The sequence below is a fragment of the Artemia sp. Qi Xiang Cuo genome, chromosome 8 (assembly GCF_049724085.1).
Source record: "Artemia sp. Qi Xiang Cuo chromosome 8, ASM4972408v1, whole genome shotgun sequence".
Classification (NCBI taxonomy): Eukaryota; Metazoa; Arthropoda; class Branchiopoda; order Anostraca; family Artemiidae; genus Artemia; species Artemia sp. Qi Xiang Cuo.
In genome coordinates, this window is record NC_142801.1 from 40837701 (window position 1) to 40859104 (window position 21404).

General features: G+C 34.2%; 2 protein-coding genes across 4 annotated transcripts in view; one reads left to right on the forward strand and one right to left on the reverse strand.

Annotated features, from left to right (window-relative positions):
* Bx42 (Puff-specific protein Bx42) overlaps positions 1-2507 on the forward strand; it is a 51049-nt gene extending 48542 nt beyond the window's left edge. For both annotated transcript variants that reach the window (XM_089093423.1, XM_089093424.1), the window contains exon 11: positions 1455-2507. In XM_089093423.1, coding sequence (XP_088949549.1) covers positions 1455-1647 — 193 coding nt within the window. In that variant the 3' untranslated portion in view covers positions 1648-2507. The remainder of the gene's footprint in view (positions 1-1454) is intronic.
* A 141-nt stretch (positions 2508-2648) lies between these two features.
* Positions 2649-21404, reverse strand: part of LOC148949407 (regulator of microtubule dynamics protein 1-like) — a 67855-nt gene continuing 49099 nt past the window's right edge. For both annotated transcript variants that reach the window (XM_089093426.1, XM_089093427.1), the window contains exons 4-6: positions 20973-21187; positions 14530-14763; positions 2649-7882 (exon numbers count right to left, since the gene is read on the reverse strand). In XM_089093426.1, the coding sequence (XP_088949552.1) occupies positions 7826-7882; positions 14530-14763; positions 20973-21187 (506 nt within the window). In that variant the 3' untranslated portion in view covers positions 2649-7825. The remainder of the gene's footprint in view (positions 7883-14529; positions 14764-20972; positions 21188-21404) is intronic.

Consider the following 21404-nt stretch of genomic DNA (forward strand, 5'->3'; position numbering starts at 1 on the left):
CCTCAGCGGCTCAGAGGTCACCAATTTATAGAGGAATTGTTCTTTGGAACTCTATTCCCAATGAACTTTTTTCTTATTAACTCTTCTTCCCTTTGCAGAAAAATATTCTCTAAGTCTTGAAGTATTTTTGTTTTCTTTATTTGTTTATTCATTTTGCTTAATCTATTTTTCTCCGCTTTACTTTATCTGTTGTTTTTTTTTCTTATTATGTTGGTTGAGATTAGAACCCCATTACAATATTATTATTAATGGTTTGGAATTCAAATAAAATACAGGAAATTTCAGTTGGGAGATAATTAAGTCTAAGGTTATTTTGTAGCGGTTTTTTTTTTTTTTTTTTCTCGTATTGTGGTTATATTTTCGAGATATTATATTTTTTTTTCTTCCCTGATTTGTTTTTTGTGGTTTTGTGATTGATACAAGGTCCTCCACAAGCTATGTGTCTTGGGACCTCTAGCGCCTAAGTGTACTTATGTAATTATTTTAGTGTTTAATCAATTGAATTGAATTAACATATAACCATAGGCACGCAATTCGAGATTGATTAACAAATATAGAATAAGTGATCCAGGAACCGCAGTTTTAAACTTAGCAAAAACATAAAAAGAAAATTGTAGGTCACCCTCGGTTTAAAATTCTTATTTGGTTTATTTTTAGTTTTTTTGTTTTTTCTTGTTTGTATTAGGCTACAGCTAATAAGCTGTAGCTCATGTTCTCATTGTTTTGCATAATTTTTCCGTTTTTTATGCTCCGTCCTTTCCTTTGATTTCGTAAACGGGATTCCAATTAAAATAAACTAAATTGATACGTCAAGATTAGAACCAGCAGTATCTCTTATGTTTAAATTGTTAACAGTACTTTTTCTTTTTAGACTTAATGAATTTAGCGTCCAAACGGTTCGTTTATGTTTGTGAAAAAGAGAAGAAATAAGAAGATAGAAAGAATGTCCCTTGACCTGGCTTAAATCTATGCCATATTTATTGGTTGAGACGCAGAATGAAAGTTTTATGCTCTAGAAAATCAAACCCAGTTTGTTGCAATCTATTGTACTTGTTGATAAATGTACAAGTTTTTCTGCTAAAAAATTAATTTGTCATGCATTACAATACTGAAAAGTCAAGTATTCATCTATGAGAACTCAAGAGATAAAAGTAATTTTTCCCCCAATCTTTGTAATAAAATCAGATATTGATGATCGTGTTTGCTTCTGCTAGTTTTAGTAATTAGCCAATAGCCAGGTGTATGGATGGCAAGCCGTATCACTGACCAGAGCCGATAATACCGAAAGTTAGTGACAGAATTGGAGTCAATGCCAACCAAAGACGTTCTGGCTCTGGAATCGTGTTTGGGACTAGTCTTGCTAAGAACTGAACAGATCGTCTGTAAACTGAGTATGTCTTGTTTTCTATACTTTATTCTTTTCCTAGCTGATGTATTTTTCTTTTTTTTTTTAGATTTATTCCTGAAAAGGGTTTCAGAGGTGCAGATACTGCAGCTGTGCGCAGTGGCCCTGTTCAATTTGAAAATGTTGTTGAAGAGGACATTTTCGGTTTGGACCGTTTCTTAACTGAAGTAAGACATGTAAGTGACAAAAAGCGTGGTGCCGAAGATCGAGATGAACGTGAAAAAAAGAAACGTCGAGAATAAATTTGTTTTGTTCGTGCAATTAAACTGGATAGTGGAGATCATAAACATAGAAAAACATGTGAGGCTGCTGGAAAATATTTTATTAACACCCATGAAACTATTTTCTCACATAGCTAAGATGTATTGCCATTTTGACTCTTGTGACGTTTCCATCTGCTGGCTCCAATCATGAGCGCCACTGGGAGTTTCCCGAGGGGGGCTTTGTTTTTATCAAGATTGACCACCTCTCGGCCCCTCGTTGTGCCGGCGTCCTGACTATAATAGTTCTTAGTCAATTTTACCAGCAATGGTGACAGTTTACCATAAATTTTACTGCTGGACTACCTAATACTTTGTTGAATCTATGCTTAAAATAATACAACACAAATAATACATTATTTGTATTTTCAACTTTCTTCTAAGTATTATACTCCAATACATTCTTTTCATTTTTGCTATCCTTAAATAGGTCCAACATCCTTCCCAGTAGCGTACTTTTTATTTTATTATCAAGAATGCCTGGTTTTTATTGACTTAAAACCAGTCTTTTTCAAGAAAACCTGTTCCAACTGTTTTTTTTTTATTCATTTCTTGAGAATGTATGTCGCATTTTCATTGGCTTAGTAGGATCTTTCTTTGAAATCTTGGACTTTTATTCTAAGAAATATATGAAAACACCAATCTGTTTAAATGAAAGGGCACCTATGCCTAAAAACAATTAAACGTTAACCTATTCTCCCAGATGATTTTCTGCAGGTTTCTCCCTATACCCAACAAATATCTGTGGGCATCCTTGCTTCAATGATGTTAAAGAGTTCGCATGTTTTAGTTGTGATGTCGGTTGTTGTTTTTAAGCTTTTGCAATAAAACTGTTGACTACATCTTACACATTTTCGTAGGGTAGCAAATCTAAGATCTCTGGTTCATGAATACCATTCTTGGTCCTTTACGGAGACTAGTGATCCATTGTTTGTTCTAGTCCTATCGACGTTTTCTATGCCTCATAGGACGCATCTGAGGTTGTAGCCGTATTGATTAAAATGTAAGAAGAAGGGAAAGATTTATCCGTTTTAGATTTTTTCAAAAGTAAGTATGATTTCTTTTTTTGGTAGGTATTGGTAAACAACCTCCCACATGTCTATTAGCCTTCCCCCGATAATAAGCCCCCGAGGGGACTACAAATAATAGGTTTAATGAAAAAGTTAACGTGAATGGTCTGTGCTGCGAATTAATGGGCGTGATCTGGATTTCTAGTCTTTAGTGTATTTCTGTCACTCCCTCATGGACAAGTTTTTTGCTTCTCGGGATAGCCATTAAGCCGGAGTTTTTGTTTCGTTTGGTATATTAAATAAACATATCGGTAGATTCGGGCAAATGTCCCGAAGCCAGCAATGACTCATTTTTTACCAAATTTAAGCTATCTATATTATTAATCTTGTGTCTTTTGTGTCATCATTATTAACCATGGCTGAACCAAGAGATACTCTGAAGGTTTAAATTATGGAAAACGCTTCCCGCCAAGCAAGGCGGTTCAACTGCATAAAAAAGTTACTGTTTAGAGGCAGTATACAGCCTTTTATAGGTTTTTCAGAAGTATTCTGAACAATAGAGGAGGGACCATCCTCAGACTCCATCACTTAGATGAGAAAAACAAAGCTTTTAGTCACTCTGTTGAAACAGGACAAAAAATTTTATTTATAAATATGAACAAACTATTCTTAATTTACGAGGAACTTTTGTCTTGTAATACCACTTGATCCTTAACTGTATCGAACAGTCCATTCCAAAGAGCAAAAAATTATTGATAACTAAATACAGGTTAATGTATTTATTGCAAACCTGATTTGCAATAGGCAAGTTTGTCCCTAAAACTAGAACCACCTCCGTATTATATTATATACAACTGAACAAAAGCGTCACAGAATTTTAAACCTTATAATTTTGCCTTGAGCTAACCAGGAATTTACTTGAATTTAACTAGGACGCAATGCTAGACTAGAAAGGCTTTCGAGATTAGATACTATCTAGCCAACTTGAGCATGAGAGAAATTCTCGTTGCTTTTCATAAAAATGTCCTTCCATAGCCATTATTTTCCTTTTGAGTCTTTTCAATTATTTCCAGTGCACTAGCGGTCCGCAAAAAAGAAAAATTTGATGTGCCGAAAAGTTCGAACACTTGTAGGGTTCTGAAGTTCTCAATCGGTACCTTTACTCTGTTGTTTTAACAAAAAGGGATAAAGAATTAAAATATAGGGAAAAAATAATAGTGAGGTAGAAAACGAATAGAGCGAAATGAGGAATCACAACTGGCCAAATATGTATGCCTATGTATCAGCTCTTTGGTAGTTTAGATATTAGATACAATTCTTAAAACCAAAGATTATCAATTGCAATTACAAAAAAAAGGCGTAAAACTTACCATTCTATAAAGAAGAATTAAAAAAGAAAAAAAGTCTGTTGGTGATTGGTCAGGAATTTCGTTTCGAGGAATTAAAGTAGTTGGTTACTACTTTTCTCAACTTCGACTTTGGAATCAGATGTTTATATCTTTCCCGATATCCGCATTCCTGATCATCAACGAAGGTTAGTATAATTCCTGATCATCAAAGAAGGTTAGCATAATCGCTTTCTAAGGTGATATGATTTACATTTATAAAGACATGATTATTAGATTTATGAGAGGCATAAAACATAAACTAAAATGTTCGGTAGTAATTAATTTACAACAATTGTTAATGGACTTGTGCAGTGGCGTCAATTTACGAAAATTTAGGCGTGAGGGTAAATGTGTTTTTCAATACCTAGCAGGGAGGGAGGGGGGCTGTGACTTTTATCTTCAATGAAAACACCCGAAGAAAGGTTTTTTTTCAAAATCTAAGGGCAGAGGTCCCACCAGCCCCCTCGGTCCCACCAGCCCCCTCCCAGTTAACGCTGCAGGACCCACGGATTCAAAGCAAAGAGCAATTTGGTTAAGAATACACTACTCACACAAAATAGGGGTAGCACTTTCATAAGTTCAGACATGCTGAAAGTACAATCTCCCAGCATCTACAAATTTTGCTTAATGTAGACAAACATCGTTGGTTATCTTTCCTTCAAGTTGGAAAAAGTCAGACTGACGGTTTTTTCATTCTGTTTTTACATCTATGTGAAATCAATGGCATTTCATATTCTGATTTACGGTTTTGCAAACCAGGAGACCATTACATCAGCGTGTCTGGGCTTACCATCATTGAGACGAAATAAAAAACACTGAGGAACCGAAACTGTCAATATGTAAACATCTTGAAATATGTTTTGACTCAGGATGTAATGCACGTGATTCAAATAACGATTTTTAAGGCTCAATTCGAAAATTCAATAAAAAATTTTCCTTTGCCCACGATTTGCGTAATAATTTTTTCAGAGTGTTTTAGTCCTCGAATAACAGATGTTAATTGTTTATGAAAATTCCCTAGCCCTTTTTTTATTGTAGTTAAGAAAATGTTAATTGCATCATGTCCCATAACTTTTACTAAATGCTCTTTGGGTTTTTTTTTTGAAAACAGAAACTTGAAGAAAGAAAAAATATTTACGCAAAAGCTGCGGGTGCTAAAAGATCTAATACATTTTGGAATTCGACATACAAAACTGCGTCGAAAAAAATGTCTTCATGGTTTTTTTAACCAGAAATTTCTCAAAAATGGCGTTGGATCAAATAAAAATCCCCATTTCATAGTTGAAAAGTCTTCACCAGGGGTTTACAATTTTTCATCCAAAAGCAAAGAAAATCATAGTTTAGGCATACTAACACTGTCTCCTTTTTTCTCGCAAGCGTTAGCAGCAAACTGGATGGTTGAATGCAATGGTGCCACATAAAAATGTGTTATTGGTTAGTAAACATACGCAACCAGCTAAAACTTGCAGGTGGATGATTGAGGGGGACAATAGACAATCTTCCATTTAGAGAGAAGTTTACTCGTTTTAAGTCGTTCTTTTCTTGTATTTGAGAAATAAATGTTATTGTTTTTTTTTATTGTTAACTTAATTTCATTTAACATCAAAACTGTACTTTTTTGGTCTAAATAATTAAAATAGAATATGTGATTTTAATATGGCCTTTAACGCTGATTTTTTTTTCTGTCAGAAATACCAAGAATTCAGCCTAAAAATGTCCGAAACAAAATATTACAAAAACTCATGTGCATTAAATTTCTGGTTTTAGTTTTGAATTCAGCATATAAGACTACATTGAAAAACTTTCCACAACACCCGCATTTTGCAATAAACCGATCTCTAAAAATTGCTGCGCAAAAACTATGGGTAATAGAACAAATAAGATCGCCGATTCGGAGCGCGCCTAAAACATCGTATTTGATGCACAAAGAAACTTTCTCGGGCCAAAAACTGTATTTACAGTGTTATTTACTAATACTGGAGTTCTAACAAAGTTACAACAAAATATAATAATAAAGTTATAATATATTCAAATAACTAGTGAACTTGAGTTTATTTGTCTCTTAAGTTACGAATGAAGCGATTGTTCTCTATTTTTAGCAAAGGGCATACCCCCTATCCTCGGATACTACCTTGGTAGAAACTACTGAGATCATGAAGCACCTGAATATAGGAATTTCAGTTATGCGAGAACATTATTTGATGTATAACAAATTATACCTTAGCCCACTTAGTCCATTTAACCCATTAACCAAGAGTACACGACTATAAAATCTACTAGGCTTTTATTTCAAAATTATTTGTTTTGTTTTAAGCTAAGAATTTTATGATTTCATCCTAAAAATATTTAAAAAGAAAATCCATGACAAGTACCCAATATTTGTAAGAAAAAGGATTCTTATACTAATTAAAAATACTCGTATATAGAGGATGAGACTTTATTTTATATGTTGTGAGCAGTTGGTCTTTTGAATAATCGTAGAGGCGCGCAATTGAAATTTGCGTTTGAGCACGGGGGAGAGGGGGAGGGTGCTATTTTAAGTCTGTAATTTCTCCCTTCCTTAGGTTTTCTTTTAATTACTCTTCAACCTGAAACCTAAGAAAGTGATTTTAAAGCCCAAATTCTCTTAAAATTTCTGGTAATAAATCCTTCACATCAATAAGGAAGAGGGGGGATGGCATTTACCCCTTAACCTTCCTTCGTTTTGATCAATATATTTGGGCTAAGTTAAAGATAAATTTGGAAAAATTATATTCTAAATATAAGGGGGCTGTCCCCCCCCCAACACACACAAACCTATTCTTTATCAATTCTCACGCGGGAATTGCGATTCTATAGATACGAGTGCATAAAAAATTAAACACTTACGTACAAAAAGCCATTTCATACTGGATGTACACATAAATAATTTTAAATGAAATAAATAAAACCTCACAGAACTGAATAAGTACATATTAATCAATAACTAAAAAGACCATTATGTTCTACTGATAAAAGGGTCAATTAGGCTCAAAGTATTATTTATTAAGTGTGTTATGGGTGTACCTTTTGTAAGTTGACTATTTTTTGTTTTGAGCTGTGGGTTGACTACTTTTTTTTTTAGCTCAATCCCTATTGTCGGAATTGAGACACTATAAAGGTTAAAACATGCTTAAACAAAGTTTTCAAATTTCTAATAGAAACATCTATATAAAATCAAGGCACGAAATTCTGTTTTGGTTGTCATCAAAAGTTGTTACTTATAAAAAAGTTGTTAATTATTATACATCAATGATTTTGTAGTCACATGTCACAAATCGATACAACATTCATGAAGACTGAATTTGTGCGACAACACCACACAAAAAAAGTAAAATATTTCCGTTGTTTTGTTCCCAAAAATTTAGTTGAATTGTCTTCTCTTTTCCAAAGCACTTATTTATTCGAGCACTATAGACCAGTCAACAGAAAACGAAAATCACAATAATAACGGCACAAAATCCTAATCTCAAATATTCTCAAAACGTCTTCCCAAGTAAAAAAGAATTTTCAACTTCAGAGATGTAGTGGTTTCAAAATTCGAAAATATTTCATCCTTACGTAAAATTCTTACCCAAAACCTTCAATTAGTTGCATAATCTCAAACATTTCAAAATAGCAAATATTCATCCCGAAGAGGTAGACTAACTAGGAAGAGGAGCAAATTACTCGACATGGTCCAGATCACAGGCCATTGACACTGGAAAAGAAAACCACCTACAAACAAATTACAAGTTTGTGCCGCTAGCAAGCTGAGTATTTCGAAAGAGTCTTCTCAAATTCTGGATGAAGACGACTTTCCTGAAATTAAACATAGGAATCAAAATAAGTAATATAGTAGTACAATTGTGCTATGGGGTCGAAAATGTTATATCAATGTGGAAAACAGAATTTTTCCAGGATAAATTCCTGGATAAGTTCATTATGATAATGCAGACAATGTGAGTAACTACTACAGGGAAACTACGCGGAGCAAACTTCTCTTGTGTCAGATTGGGATTTTGATCGTTCATTATTCCATTTTGTCCCGTAGTGTTTGTTCCGTACTGGTCCTTCGGGATTATTAATGCATTGAAGATTCAGTTTAAAATTCGGATCTTTAATGATCTTAAAAACGCGGTCCATAGTAGCCGAAAGTTTGAAAACGCGTTCCCCCCCCCGCCCAAAAAAAGGTACTTTTGAAATCTAAGAGGGGTATAAAAATCTAGGGGGAACAGGTCCCAGCCCCTCGCCCCAAATGACACCGGTGTGCCCCTCCCAACCCTCTTAGTAAATGGTACTAAAAAACACGCTTTGACAAAAAGACTGCCTAATGAAAGAATTCTTCATTTAAATTTGGGTTATTTGTGTTTATCTTAAAATTAGAAGTTAATGATGAAAATAGTTTTTCGAGAATTCCAAAAAGAAATTGAAATGCGGATATTTCAATTTTTTCTTTTTATCACCACTAGAGAGGCACTGGAACATCGCACAGAGCAATTTAAGAGCTCTTTTGAAAGCTATTCCCTGTATCTACGGGCATTCTATAATATCTTCTTGATGACATCCTGTCATATGACATAAAAATGGTACATTTTGGTGCCATTCTAGAGTAGAAAGGTTGATAAGTATAGTAATTATACCCTTAAAATTTACATGGTCGAACACCCTTGACTGGAGGTTCACAATCCCTCTCTTGAATGCCCCCTCTTCCAGGCCCCTAAGTAATTCAAGGAAAAACATTCATTTAAATTTAATTCAGGAATATTTACCATCATCTGTCTTTATTTCAACGGTAAAAATTAAGTACCAAAATAAATCTCCAATATTTCTTAAGAGCTTGAAATCCCTCAAAAATAGCTGCGGGTCGAAATGAAAAGCGCCCCATTGAAGTCACTATTTCCTAATACTGTGACCCAGAGGCTTACAAATCCACATCTTGAAGACTTCAACCCCACCCCCATATTGAAAAGTCGTACATATATGTGAATATCAAAGCCGATGAAGCTCCAAGGAAAATAAAAAGAAACATATAAAAAAAAAAAAAAAAAATAGAAATCCTAATTGCTGGCCTCTAAACATTTTAAAATACAATTACGTACTGCCACTATGTATCTAGCGAAGGTCGATTTAAGGATTCCCAGTAACAGCCTACCATTGTTACCATCAAGCAAATTTCCCTTCGAATTCAAAAGTTCGATTCAAAAATTGCCACATACCTCAATCCGTGTTTATAGAAACTGCATACTACACCTGACGATCTTCTCCAAGTAAAGAGTAAATAGCAAGAGACGTGGATTGGGCCTTTCTGAAATCTGTATCAGTAGACGCATGTGCCGTGACAGTTGCTGCAATTCAGCCACTACAGAATCAAGCCAGTTTGTGGGTATCACAAGACCATGTTTCAGTAGTCAATGCCAGGCAAGATTCGTCAGCAGCTGTTTTTTTCAGGGCTCTTGTCGTAACGCCGCCGCCACCAGCCGAGGCGGCGGCGTTCCGCTGACTGAATTAATTTGAGCAAATTCTTTATTGTGTCAAGCACAATGTTGGAGCTTTTATTTTCTCTTTTCTTTTCAAAATCAAACAAACAAGTGCGCACACAAATAATTTGCATGGATTCCTTGTGCTCCCAGGGTGAGTTTTTGTTCGGTACTAGTTCTAATAGCACATCCATTGAATAGACAATTGTTTTTTGAACAGACACCAGATTAAATTCCAGGTAGGAACTTGAGATTTAAGGACCTCTCTATTTCAAGACACTTTGGTATAGCAAAGAATTAATATTTATTGAGTCTTTGCCATAGGCAGGTGTTTATAAATATTGAAGTTTCGATTCCGTGACATAGATGCGTTACTTGAAACGGTAGGTTCTAAAAATTCTCAAGTTTTTAACTATTAAACTCTGAATTCAACATCGAGGACAATTAATGTGTTTTCTTATTTGTCATATAACCACTGGAGGTGTAATTGCTAGGAGCAGACTGGAAGGTGTGTAATTATAGGACGGGGGTCTATTTAAGACATCTACAGAAGTGAATGGGAAGGAAACTACAAATGCAGGTCTCCCTAGTCTCAATAGTTATATCTACTCTAGCACCTGGAAAATTAATTTGTCTCTATTAAATCGGTCTAAATTTTCTTAATAAGTATTTCACTAGTTTAAATGTTTCGTCCATATACAATGGTAACTATTTTAATGCACAGACAGTTAATAGTAGAGACCTAATTGTAATTGCAAATTTTTAGTTTGACTCTAATCTTGGAAAATCACAAAGGATCTTAAAATTGAAGTATCTCAATCATGGACAGATTCAATCAATGACATGTGTTGTGAAAAAGAGTAATCATATTTAAATAGACTTAGCTATAAGATTGTAGTAAGCCAATACCAACTATCTGCATCAGTTCTAAGATTAAGAACCTGCTGTCATTGTTTGGGGAAGATGCATTTTAGTCAAAACATTTGTCCAAGATCACACACTGTCCAAGTACTGGGAGTTTTCACCCTAAATCCTCTTTCGTGTAGCGATTATGATCTGACTGTTCCAGCCACTTTCACATATTACCTCTCCTACCAATCATAGTAGTCACACTGACCTCTGCAGTAGGTTCTACCTTCTCCCTAATGGCTGTCATAGATGACTTATACAACTGCCAACTTGCCAACTGCAATCCAAATTAGAACTAAGTTCACATTCCTTTTCACTATCTTACCCAGGAGAACTGTCTCAGTTGTCATCAACAGTCACTATCTGAACTGTTTCAATTGCAGTATCACCCTCAGTGCTGTCCTCTCACCAAATCTCTTCATAGCCTGGTTCTTTTTTTTCTTGCTTTTGTTGCTTCATTTTTTTTTTTTTTCCACCTCTTCTTTGCCTTCCTTGTAGCAAAGGCAGCTTCAATCTTAGCTTTCACTGATGTATCAGTGAGCACTTTTGTTCTGCCCTCCTTTCTTCCTTGAAGCATTTTGTTTTCTTGTTGGTGCTGGGATGTGGTTGTACTTGTTCAGGTGTGGCTATCCTATTTCACAGTGGCTACAAAAATCACAGGGCTTACTGATAGCATTGGGTGAGAGGATGACAGTGCAGGTAGGGATGTGGTTGGAGTTAGAACCTCTAATGAGCACAATTTGCCACCAGCTTCATGGGCTAAGAAACATTTCGTTGGTCTGTATTTATGAGCACATTATCATCATTATCACAGTATCTTCTGTGACCCATCAATCCCTTCTGGATGTTTGATAGCATGGAAGCTAAGGGGAAAAATTTTCCTACCAGCCCAGCTGTGATGTAAATGGTGAAAGTTCTTCTCGATGCTGACGGTTGCTCGATGAAAAAAAATATACTCATTTTGATAATTAACTTTGTTAGGAATACATAGCTAGTAGATATTTCAACTATTGTGTAAGGGTTCTGAAATGCCACAGCCATTTCGTTTCTACCAGATTTTTACTTCTCTTGATGAATGATAAAGAAGACCAGCGTCCAGGTGGCAACTCGCAAACTTTCCAACTCATGAATAGGCGAAATCTGATGTAAATTAAAGCTGGGATGTGAGAAAGACTGATCAAAACAAAAATATTTGCGGTCAACAATGATCGTGCCAGCGGCGCACCACTGCTATTTTTTGCCCCCGCCAACCTTCCCTTATTGGCACGGTGCCAGGGTCTAGTTGTATAATAGAAATCTCGAAACAAAAAATTAAAATATAGGGCAGCATCATTCGGCCAGGGGGGGGGGGGGGGGCTGGCGTCCCCCTCGTATGGGCGCCCATGGACGAGATTGCTGATTACAAATTAGGGGTAATATCTCAATATAAAAGTCCATTATATATTTGACTGATGTAAATATTTCCCAAACAGTAAAGGATTTTCATCAAAATAGGCATTGGTCTAATCCCCATGGTCATCAGTATTATTTTTTATATCGTTCTTGTTTTTCTTTTTTGCCGAGGATTCTTTTTTCTTCAGAACAATGGGCAATATTTTCTCTCAAAGCGAGCTCTTTGGTATCCAAGAATCCTGTGGCTTTCAGCTCTCACTCGTAGACATTGCTTAGATTGAGCTGTGGTCACTCCTTCAACTTGTCTCGAATGAAACCTCAATTCCCTAAGCCCTTCGCATAATTGTTACTTCCCTCCCCTTACTATGCTTGGTTGCACGGGTCATCGGCCCTCATTTGGGTAATCAGAAAAATATTTATACTTAATAAAGCTTTCTTCTGTATTTTTTTTTTGGGAAGCTTTTAGGCCTTTTCGGGGAAGTTTCAGTGGATAATTTTCGGTTACTATACATAATTTCTTTTGCGGTTTTAAAATTAATTACCTTATATTTTTCAATCCGCTATATTTGCAACGGCTTTCTGTACAATATAAAATTGTCCACAGAATGTGGTTTTGGGGATATATCTCCTTAATAGTTCATTTTACGAAAATCGCATTATTGCGCTGCCTATGATGCATTTCCATAATTTTGGCAGACTATAAGCGAAACAATACTTGTTTAAAGGCAATATCATGGTTTTACCGGCCAATAGCATGTGCAATACCTCATAATCTCATACTAAGGTACAGATTTTTGTTGTGTACTTAACAAAAAACAAAAATGTCTACTAATGGTTTCTACAATTTTTCTATTTAGTATAAAATAAGACATGATTTTTGCTTACTTAAAGTTGTTCGGCTGGCATTTTCAGGGTCTAGAGTAATCCAAATTAATTTTGTTTACTGACGGTTCTGTCTGTAAGACCACGATCCTAAAGAAAATTAACTGGATATACCTGCCTGTATCTGAGATTCAATAGTTTTGTTTTGTATAACTAGCTATTGGCAGGAATCGAATTTTTACTCCAAAGTAAATAAACTGGACCCTCCCGTAATCTAACCCCTTTCTAATCCGGCGCCCCCTGTAAACCAACCTGTCTATTATTACTGAATATTTTTTGAAGATCTTCATTAATGTAAATAATGCGTTATTGAACAGTTAACAACTTGTACGCGCCACTGCTATTGTGCTCGATCCTGAATGCAAATATATCACTCATTTGTGTTGGAAATGAAATTTCCAAGACAAATGCATAAGTATTGATTCTTGGTTTAGATTACTCAGTTAGAATTTGACTACATTAGATAGCGGTGCGGCCTACTTCTGAAGCAGGTATCAAAAGACCATCCCATAGGAAAAACGTTAAAAGATCTTGATATTAAACATTTGGTTTTTGTTCTTTGTCAATCGCGGAATTTATTACCTCTCTCAATTATTACATCGTCTTGCAAAAAGTTATGGCCAGATATAGTCACCACTCCAGCTACGATCCAAAAAACAGTGCAAATTTGGATTAGGAAGTAATAGAAAAAGTTTCTACTGAAACACAGATAAATCCAGAAGACTTGGAAATCTGGTGCTGTGGAATGTATAGAGAAATTTTTTCTTTTTTTAGGAAATGTTGACGAAGAGATCATAAAACATATTTCTTGCTCTACAATAATAAATCAGGAATGACGAGGATGTAATTGCAACTACTTCGCAAGTGAGCAACTGCCTCGCGTTTCAACAATGTTAAACAAAAAATAAAACTGATCAATTTTTTCATGTTTCTTAAACTGATTGATTCATATTATGATTTTAATTCATAGTTCTTGATTATTTTAGTAGGCATGCAAATTTTGTTGGTACACAATTATTTCCTAATGTAAAGTATTATTTCTAGTTTTACAGCATTGGTGACGTTAATTCTATAACAAACCGTAAGCTATCTTATTGTGTTGTTTAACTTACTATATTCGGCAAAGATAATGAAGCATCATTTGTGCTTCAGAGTACAACATGTAGTATGTTATAAATGGATCTTAAATTTTGTCAGATAATAAGGTACTCTTTTGTAAAATTATCCCGGCTATAGAGGGCCTTAGGCATTATTCTATAGTCCAACAAGTTGGATAGTTCGACACTGCTCTGCAAAACAGATTACCGGGGGTCCACTGTACAAATGATTACGATAGCAGTTTCAAGATCTACGATGATTTACAGTTGTATGGTTAAAAAAAAAAAAAAATCTATGCTTAAAATGGCTGAATAAATAACTGTAACCACTATAATAAAAATACTATATAGAAAAAAAAAGTTAAAATTCAACAATAGTCCCTGAATAGTCTTAGTAGTCCATAATACAATACAGTCCCAATATTCCCACAGACCGCAAACAATCCCAATAATCCTACAACCAATATGGGCCGTGTCTAAAGAGAAAATTTTCAACCTAAAATGAGTTTCGGCATAGAATCAAAGAAGTAACAAATAGTATTTGAAGTTAATAAAAATAAGAAAAAAAAATCAGAATAAAAGTTATTTTTAGGGAGCCATTTGAAAGTGCAATAGTTAGATATAATACAAGAAATTAGCTACGTAAAATAAGATAAAATTACAAATTATCATAAAATGCATATATTTAAAATAAATAGTGCCAATTTACCTCTTCAGAGTAAGCTGGAAGTTTCGCTCCAATTCCTGCATATCGAATGCTATCTTCTATATCTCCTTTGGAAAGACTACATTGCATCAGATAATAATAAACTTCTTTCCAAGGCCTTGGACAGCCTTTTTCGGCCTTTAAAAAATGTTTTAACGCTTCAGTAAAGCAATCTGATGGGACTGGACTCAGAAGCCTGGATGCAGCTGCACGTTCAAACCAATTCAACTTCGAAAACTAAAATAAATTAATGACTGTTTTAGCTGAAAATACAGGCCTAAACTTTGAGAAAAATAGTACAAAACGCTTTTCTTAACACATTTCTGGATCCATATTCTATACATTTTAATGTTTTGTGATAGCTTTAACTGGCAAACGACCAGGGGACGGAATCTTAAACTGATCAGATGGTATGAAGTCGGTAATTATTTCTTCAGAATAAAGCCAACAATTCGGTTTTTCCTTCCTTTTTCTGTTTGAGGTGAACCTAGCATTAGTATTTTCAGATATTAACCTTATAAATTTTCCAAACCAGAAGTTTTTCAAAGAAAAGAAAACAGTGATATTAAAACCAAAGATGAGCAGAAATAAATTCTTATGGTAATTCAAACTTAAAACGAATAAATTTTACTATCAATCAATAAACGAAACCCAAAACAAACAGAAATTAAAATCAATAATCAACACAAAGATAACAGACCACATTAGATGAACAAATGAACTCCAAACGACCAGAGAGTAAAATGAATAATGAAATCAAACTCAAAACGCAAAAAAATTACCACAAGAAGAAGCGTAGCTGCCGCCCCCTAAACTTTCTAATGGGCCGAGTGTCATTGGTGCTTTACTGACACGATTTTATTTCCAGCAGTGCGTCTTTATTTTTCACAAATCAGCAACAACAAAACAAGAATTACAATGTCACAAGGCCAATCAAGGATTCGAAATAAGAGTGATGCAACCCGTCCACCCATCACATTCCAAACGTCTTGAGTGTCATTTGTGCTTTACTGAAACGGTTTTATTTCAAGCAGTGCGTCTTTATTTTTCACAAATCCGCAACAACGTAACAAGAATTACAATGTCAGAAGGCCAATCAAGGATTCAAAATAAGAGTGATGCAACCCGTCCACCCAACACATTCCAAACGGCTTGAGTGTCATTTGTGCTTTGCTGAAACAGTTATTTCCAGCTCTGTGTCTTTATTTTCGACAAATCAGCAACAACACAACAAGAATTACAATGTCACAAGGCCAATCAAGGATTCAAAATAAGAGTGATGCAACCCGTCCACCCAACACATTCCAAACGGCTTGAGTGTCATTTGTGCTTTACTGAAACGGTTTTATTTCAAGCAGTGCGTCTTTATTTTTCACAAATCCGCAACAACGTAACAAGAATTACAATGTCACAAGGCCAATCAAGGATTCAAAATAAGAGTGATGCAACCCGTCCACCCAACACATTCCAAACGGCTTGAGTGTCATTTGTGCTTTGCTGAAACAGTTATTTCCAGCACTGCGTCTTTATTTTCCACAAATCAGCAACAACACAACAAGAATTACAATGTCACAAGGCCAATCAAGGATTCAAAATAAGAGTGATGCAACCCGTCCACCCAACACATTCCAAACGGCTTGAGTGTCATTTGTGCTTTACTGAAACGATTTTATTTCCAGCAGTGCGTCTTTATTTTTCACAAATCAGCAACAACACAACAAGAATTACAATGTTACAAGGCCAATCAAGAATTCAAAATAAGAGTGATGCAACCTGTTCACTCAACACATTCCAAACGGCTTGAGTGTCATTTGTGCTTTACTGAAACGGTTTTATTTCCAGAAGTGCGTCTTTATTTTTCACAAATCAGCAACAACATAACAAGAATTACAATGTCACAAGGCCAATCAAGAATTCAAAATAAGAGTGATGCAACCTGTTCACTCAACACATTCCAAACGGCTTAAGTGTCATTTGTGCTTTACTGAAGCGGTTTTATTTCCAGCATTGCGTCTTTATTTTTCACAAATCAGCAACAACAAAACAAGAATTACAATGTCACAAGGCCAATCAAGGATTCGAAATAAGAGTGATGCAACCCGTCCACCCAACACATTCCAAACGGCTTGAGTGTCATTTGTGCTTTACTGAAACGGTTTTATTTCAAGCAGTGCGTCTTTATTTTTCACAAATCAGCAACAACACAACAAGAATTACAATGTCACAAGGCCAATGAAGGGATTCAAAATAAGAGTGATACAACCTGTCCACCAAACACATTCCAAACGGCTTGAGTGTCATTTGTGCTTTACTGAAACGGTTTTATTTCCAGCAGTGCGTCTTTATTTTTCACAAATCAGCAACAACACAACAAGAATTACAATGTTACAAGGCCAATCAAGAATTCAAAATAAGAGTGATGCAACCTGTTCACTCAACACATTCCAAACGGCTTGAGTGTCATTTGTGCTTTACTGAAACGGTTATTTCCAGCAGTGCGTCTTTATTTTTCACAAATCAGCAACAACACAACAAGAATTACAATGTCACAAGGCCAATGAAGGGATTCAAAATAAGAGTGATACAACCTGTCCACCAAACACATTCCAAACGGCTTGAGTGTCATTTGTGTTTATTAAAATCAGCATGTATTTTGAAGAGTGTGGAAAATATTTGTCAAAACATGGACAAAAAAAAGTCACCATAATAATTAAGATTACTGGAAAAAATTAGTAATGAACACTAACTGATTGTTTAATACATAATGATATTAGTTCTTAAGTCCCAGCTATTTTTGTTTTTCAACGTTGTAATTATAAGATTTTTTTAGGTTAAGGGATAGTTAAGGGATTAACCTTAACCTTTGGAAGGTTAAGGGATGGTAACCATGCTCCTGTTTGTTGTAATTTCTATTTGTTTAAAGTTTGACTTGATTATTCGTTCTACTTTCTTTACTCATCTATAGCCTTTTCTCTTATTTTTATGTTCCATTTTAATTTTTGTTGGTTTTAAGCTTGAAGTATTATATGAATTTATTGCTGCTCGTTTTGAGTTTTAATATGACTCTTTACTTGTCTTTAAAAAACTTCTTTTTTGGTAAACGTTCTCTGAATTTTTTTTTTTTTTTATTTTAATTTCAAAATAAGAACAAGTAAATGCAAAAGAATAAATTAAAAAGATACAAAAATGGCCCGAAATTTTCCAAACAGTAAGAGTAAAAAAGCAGAAAAATCGATTATTTGGGTTGTTCAATCGGCAAAAGTCATCAACGGACACAGTCACTTAAAATAGTTTAAAGAATTAATATAAGTAAGCTATTTAAGCTCTTTAAATTGAAAGATATTGCTTGCGCTGATTAAGAATGTCAATCGTACAACCCAAATATTGCCAAGTTCTTCGTTTCTTCACCGTTTCTATTTTATTTCAGTCGATGCTAAAAGAATCCAATTCTATCGAATCTTCATATACAATCAGCAATTATTATAAGAAGAAGGGATATCCAAAAAAAAGGCGAAAACTTGAATATGAGCGTACCCTTAGATGAAAATCAGCATCAATGTCAGTTACTAATGTGAATTTGTGGAAAGGCCTCTTCCTCCATATTTCATTCTAAAAATATTTTTTCTATTTCTAACGTTAAATTGACCTTGTAAAACTAAATCAGCATCAATGTCAGTTACTAATGTGAATTTGTGGAAAGGCCTCTTCCTCCATATTTCATTCTAAAAATATTTTTTTCTATTTCTAACGTTAAATTGACGCTGTAATACTAAATCAGCATCAATGTCAGTTATTAATGTGAATTTATGGAAAGGCCTCTACCTCCATATTTCATTCTAAAAATATTTTTTTCGATTTCTAACGTTAAATTGCCGCTGTAATACTAAATCAGCATCAATGTCAGTTATTAATGTGAATTTATGGAAAGGCCTCTTCCTCCATATTTCATTCTAAAAATATTTTTTTCTATTTCTAACGTTAACTTGACGCTGTAATACTAAACCAGCATCAATGTCAGTTACTAACGTGAATTTGTGCAAAGGCTTCTTCCTCCATGTTTCATTCTTAAAATATTTTTTCTATTTCTAACGTTAAATTGACGCTGTAATACTAAGTCAGCATCAATGTCAGTTACTAATCTGAATTTGTGCAAAGGCCTCTTCCTCCATGTTTCATTCTTAAAATATTTTTTCTATTTCTAACGTTAAATTGACGCTGTAATTCTAAATCAGCATCAATGTCAGTTACTAATGTGAATTTGTGCAAAGGCCTTTTCCTCCGTATTTCATTCTAAAAATATTTTTTCTATTTCTAACGTTAAATTGACGCTGTAATTCTAAATCAGCATCAGTGTCAGTTACTACAGTGAATTTGTGCAAAGGCCTCTTCCTCCATGTTTCATTCTTAAAATATTTTTTCTGTTTCTAACGTTAAATTGACGCTGTAATACTAAATCAGCATCAGTGTCAGTTACTAATGTGAATTTGTGCAAAGGCCTCTTCCTCCATATTTCATTCTTAAAATGTTTTTTCTATTTCTAACGTTAAATTGACGCTGTAATACTAAATCAGCATCAGTGTCAGTTACTAATGTGAATTTGTGCAAAGGCCTCTTCCTCCATGTTTCATTCTTAAAATATTTTTTCTATTTCTAACGTTAAATTAACGCTGTAATACTAAATCAACATCAATGTCAGTTACTAATGTGAATTTGTGCAAAGGCCTCTTCCTCCATATTTCATTCTAAAAATGTTTTTTCTATTTCTAACGTTAAATTGACGCTGTAATACTAAATCAGCATCAATGTCAGTTACTAATGTGAATTTGTGCAAAGGCCTTTTCCTCCATGTTTCATTCTTAAAATATTTTTTCTGTTTCTAACGTTAAATTGACGCTGTAATACTAACTCAACATCAATGTCAGTTACTAATGTGAATTTGTGCAAAGGCCTCTTCCTCCATATTTCATTCTAAAAATGTTTTTTCTATTTCTAACGTTAAATTGACGCTGTAATACTAAATCGTCATCAATGTCAGTTACTAATGTGAATTTGTGCAAAGGCCTCTTCCTCCATATTTCATTCTAAAAATGTTTTTTTCTGTTTCTAACGTTAAATTGACGCTGTAATACTAAATCAACATCAATGTCAGTTACTAATGTGAATTTGTGCAAAGGCCTCTTCCTCCATATTTCATTCTAAAAATGTTTTTTTCTGTTTGTAACGTTAAATTAACGATGTAATAATAAATCAGAATCAATGTCAGTTACTAATGTGAATTTGTGCAAAGGCCTCTTCCTCCATCTTTCATTCTAAAAATGTTTTTTCTGTTTCTAACGTTAAATTGACGCTGTAATACTAAATCAGCATCAATGTCAGTTACTAATGTGAATTTGTGCAAAGGCCTTTTCCTCCATGTTTCATTCTAAAAATTTTTTTTCTGTTTCTAGCGTTAAATTGACGCTGTAATACTAAATCAGCATCAGTGTCAGTTACTAATGTGAATTTGTGCAAAGGCCTCTTCCTCCATGTTTCATTCTTAAAATATTTTTTCTATTTCTAACGTTAAATTAACGCTGTAATACTAAATCATCATCATTGTCAGTTACTAATGTGAATTTGTGCAAAGGCCTCTTCCTCCATATTTCATTCTAAAAATGTTTTTTCTATTTCTAACGTTAAATTGACGCTGTAATACTAAATCAGCATCAATGTCAGTTACTAATGTGAATTTGTGCAAAGGCCTCTTCCTCCATATTTCATTCTAAAAATGTTTTTTCTATTTGTAACGTTAAATTGACGCTGTAATACTAAATCAGCATCAATGTCAGTTACTAATGTGAATTTGTGCAAAGGCCTCTTCCTCCATGTTTCATTCTTAAAATATTTTTTCTGTTTCTAGCGTTAAATTGACGCTGTAATACTAAATCAGCATCAGTGTCAGTTACTAATGTGAATTTGTGCAAAGGCCTCTTCCTCCATGTTTCATTCTTAAAATATTTTTTCTATTTCTAACGTTAAATTAACGCTGTAATACTAAATCAACATCAATGTCAGTTACTAATGTGAATTTGTGCAAAGGCCTCTTCCTCCATATTTCATTCTAAAAATGTTTTTTCTATTTCTAACGTTAAATTGACGCTGTAATACTAAATCAGCATCAATGTCAGTTACTAATGTGAATTTGTGCAAAGGCCTTTTCCTCCATGTTTCATTCTAATTATATTTTTTCTATTTCTAACGTAAAATTGACGCTGTAATACTATTACAATAAGTATTAACGGAATATTTACTATTATTCTAGAATTATATTAATCTCTATTTTTATTCTACTTTTGTTATATTTTATTTTATTATTCTATTTTATTCTATATTCTATTTTATTATTCCGTGTTCTATTATCCTATGTCTTAATTATATTTCTCAATTCTACAATACTATTATTCTACCTCAAAAAGTAATCTTCCGTACAAAAAATTGGCAAAGTAATCCTCTGGGTCAATTTCTAAGGTAATTTCCACGTGTTTTTTGAATTCTTTGGCATTTCCAAGTTTTTCCGTAAATCCCAAGTACTCAGCTTTACTTCCAACGGCAGCCGCATACCATTTGTGAGCTTCAGCTGAATTGGGATCCATAGCTAAAGCAGATTTTCCGGCTCTTATACCTAAAATTCGAAAGGACATAGTTAATCAAATGAGTAATCATTAGGATGGCCAGGAAATCTAATATCTAGAACAATGATCACTCTGGGTAAACATGTAAATATCATTTTCATGCGAATGAGTTATTTGATTGTTTAACAATAATCAAAAATTACTACAAAGAAGACTGAAAACCCAAAGGACAAAATGAAAACAATACTGGGATTGACCAGGAATCGG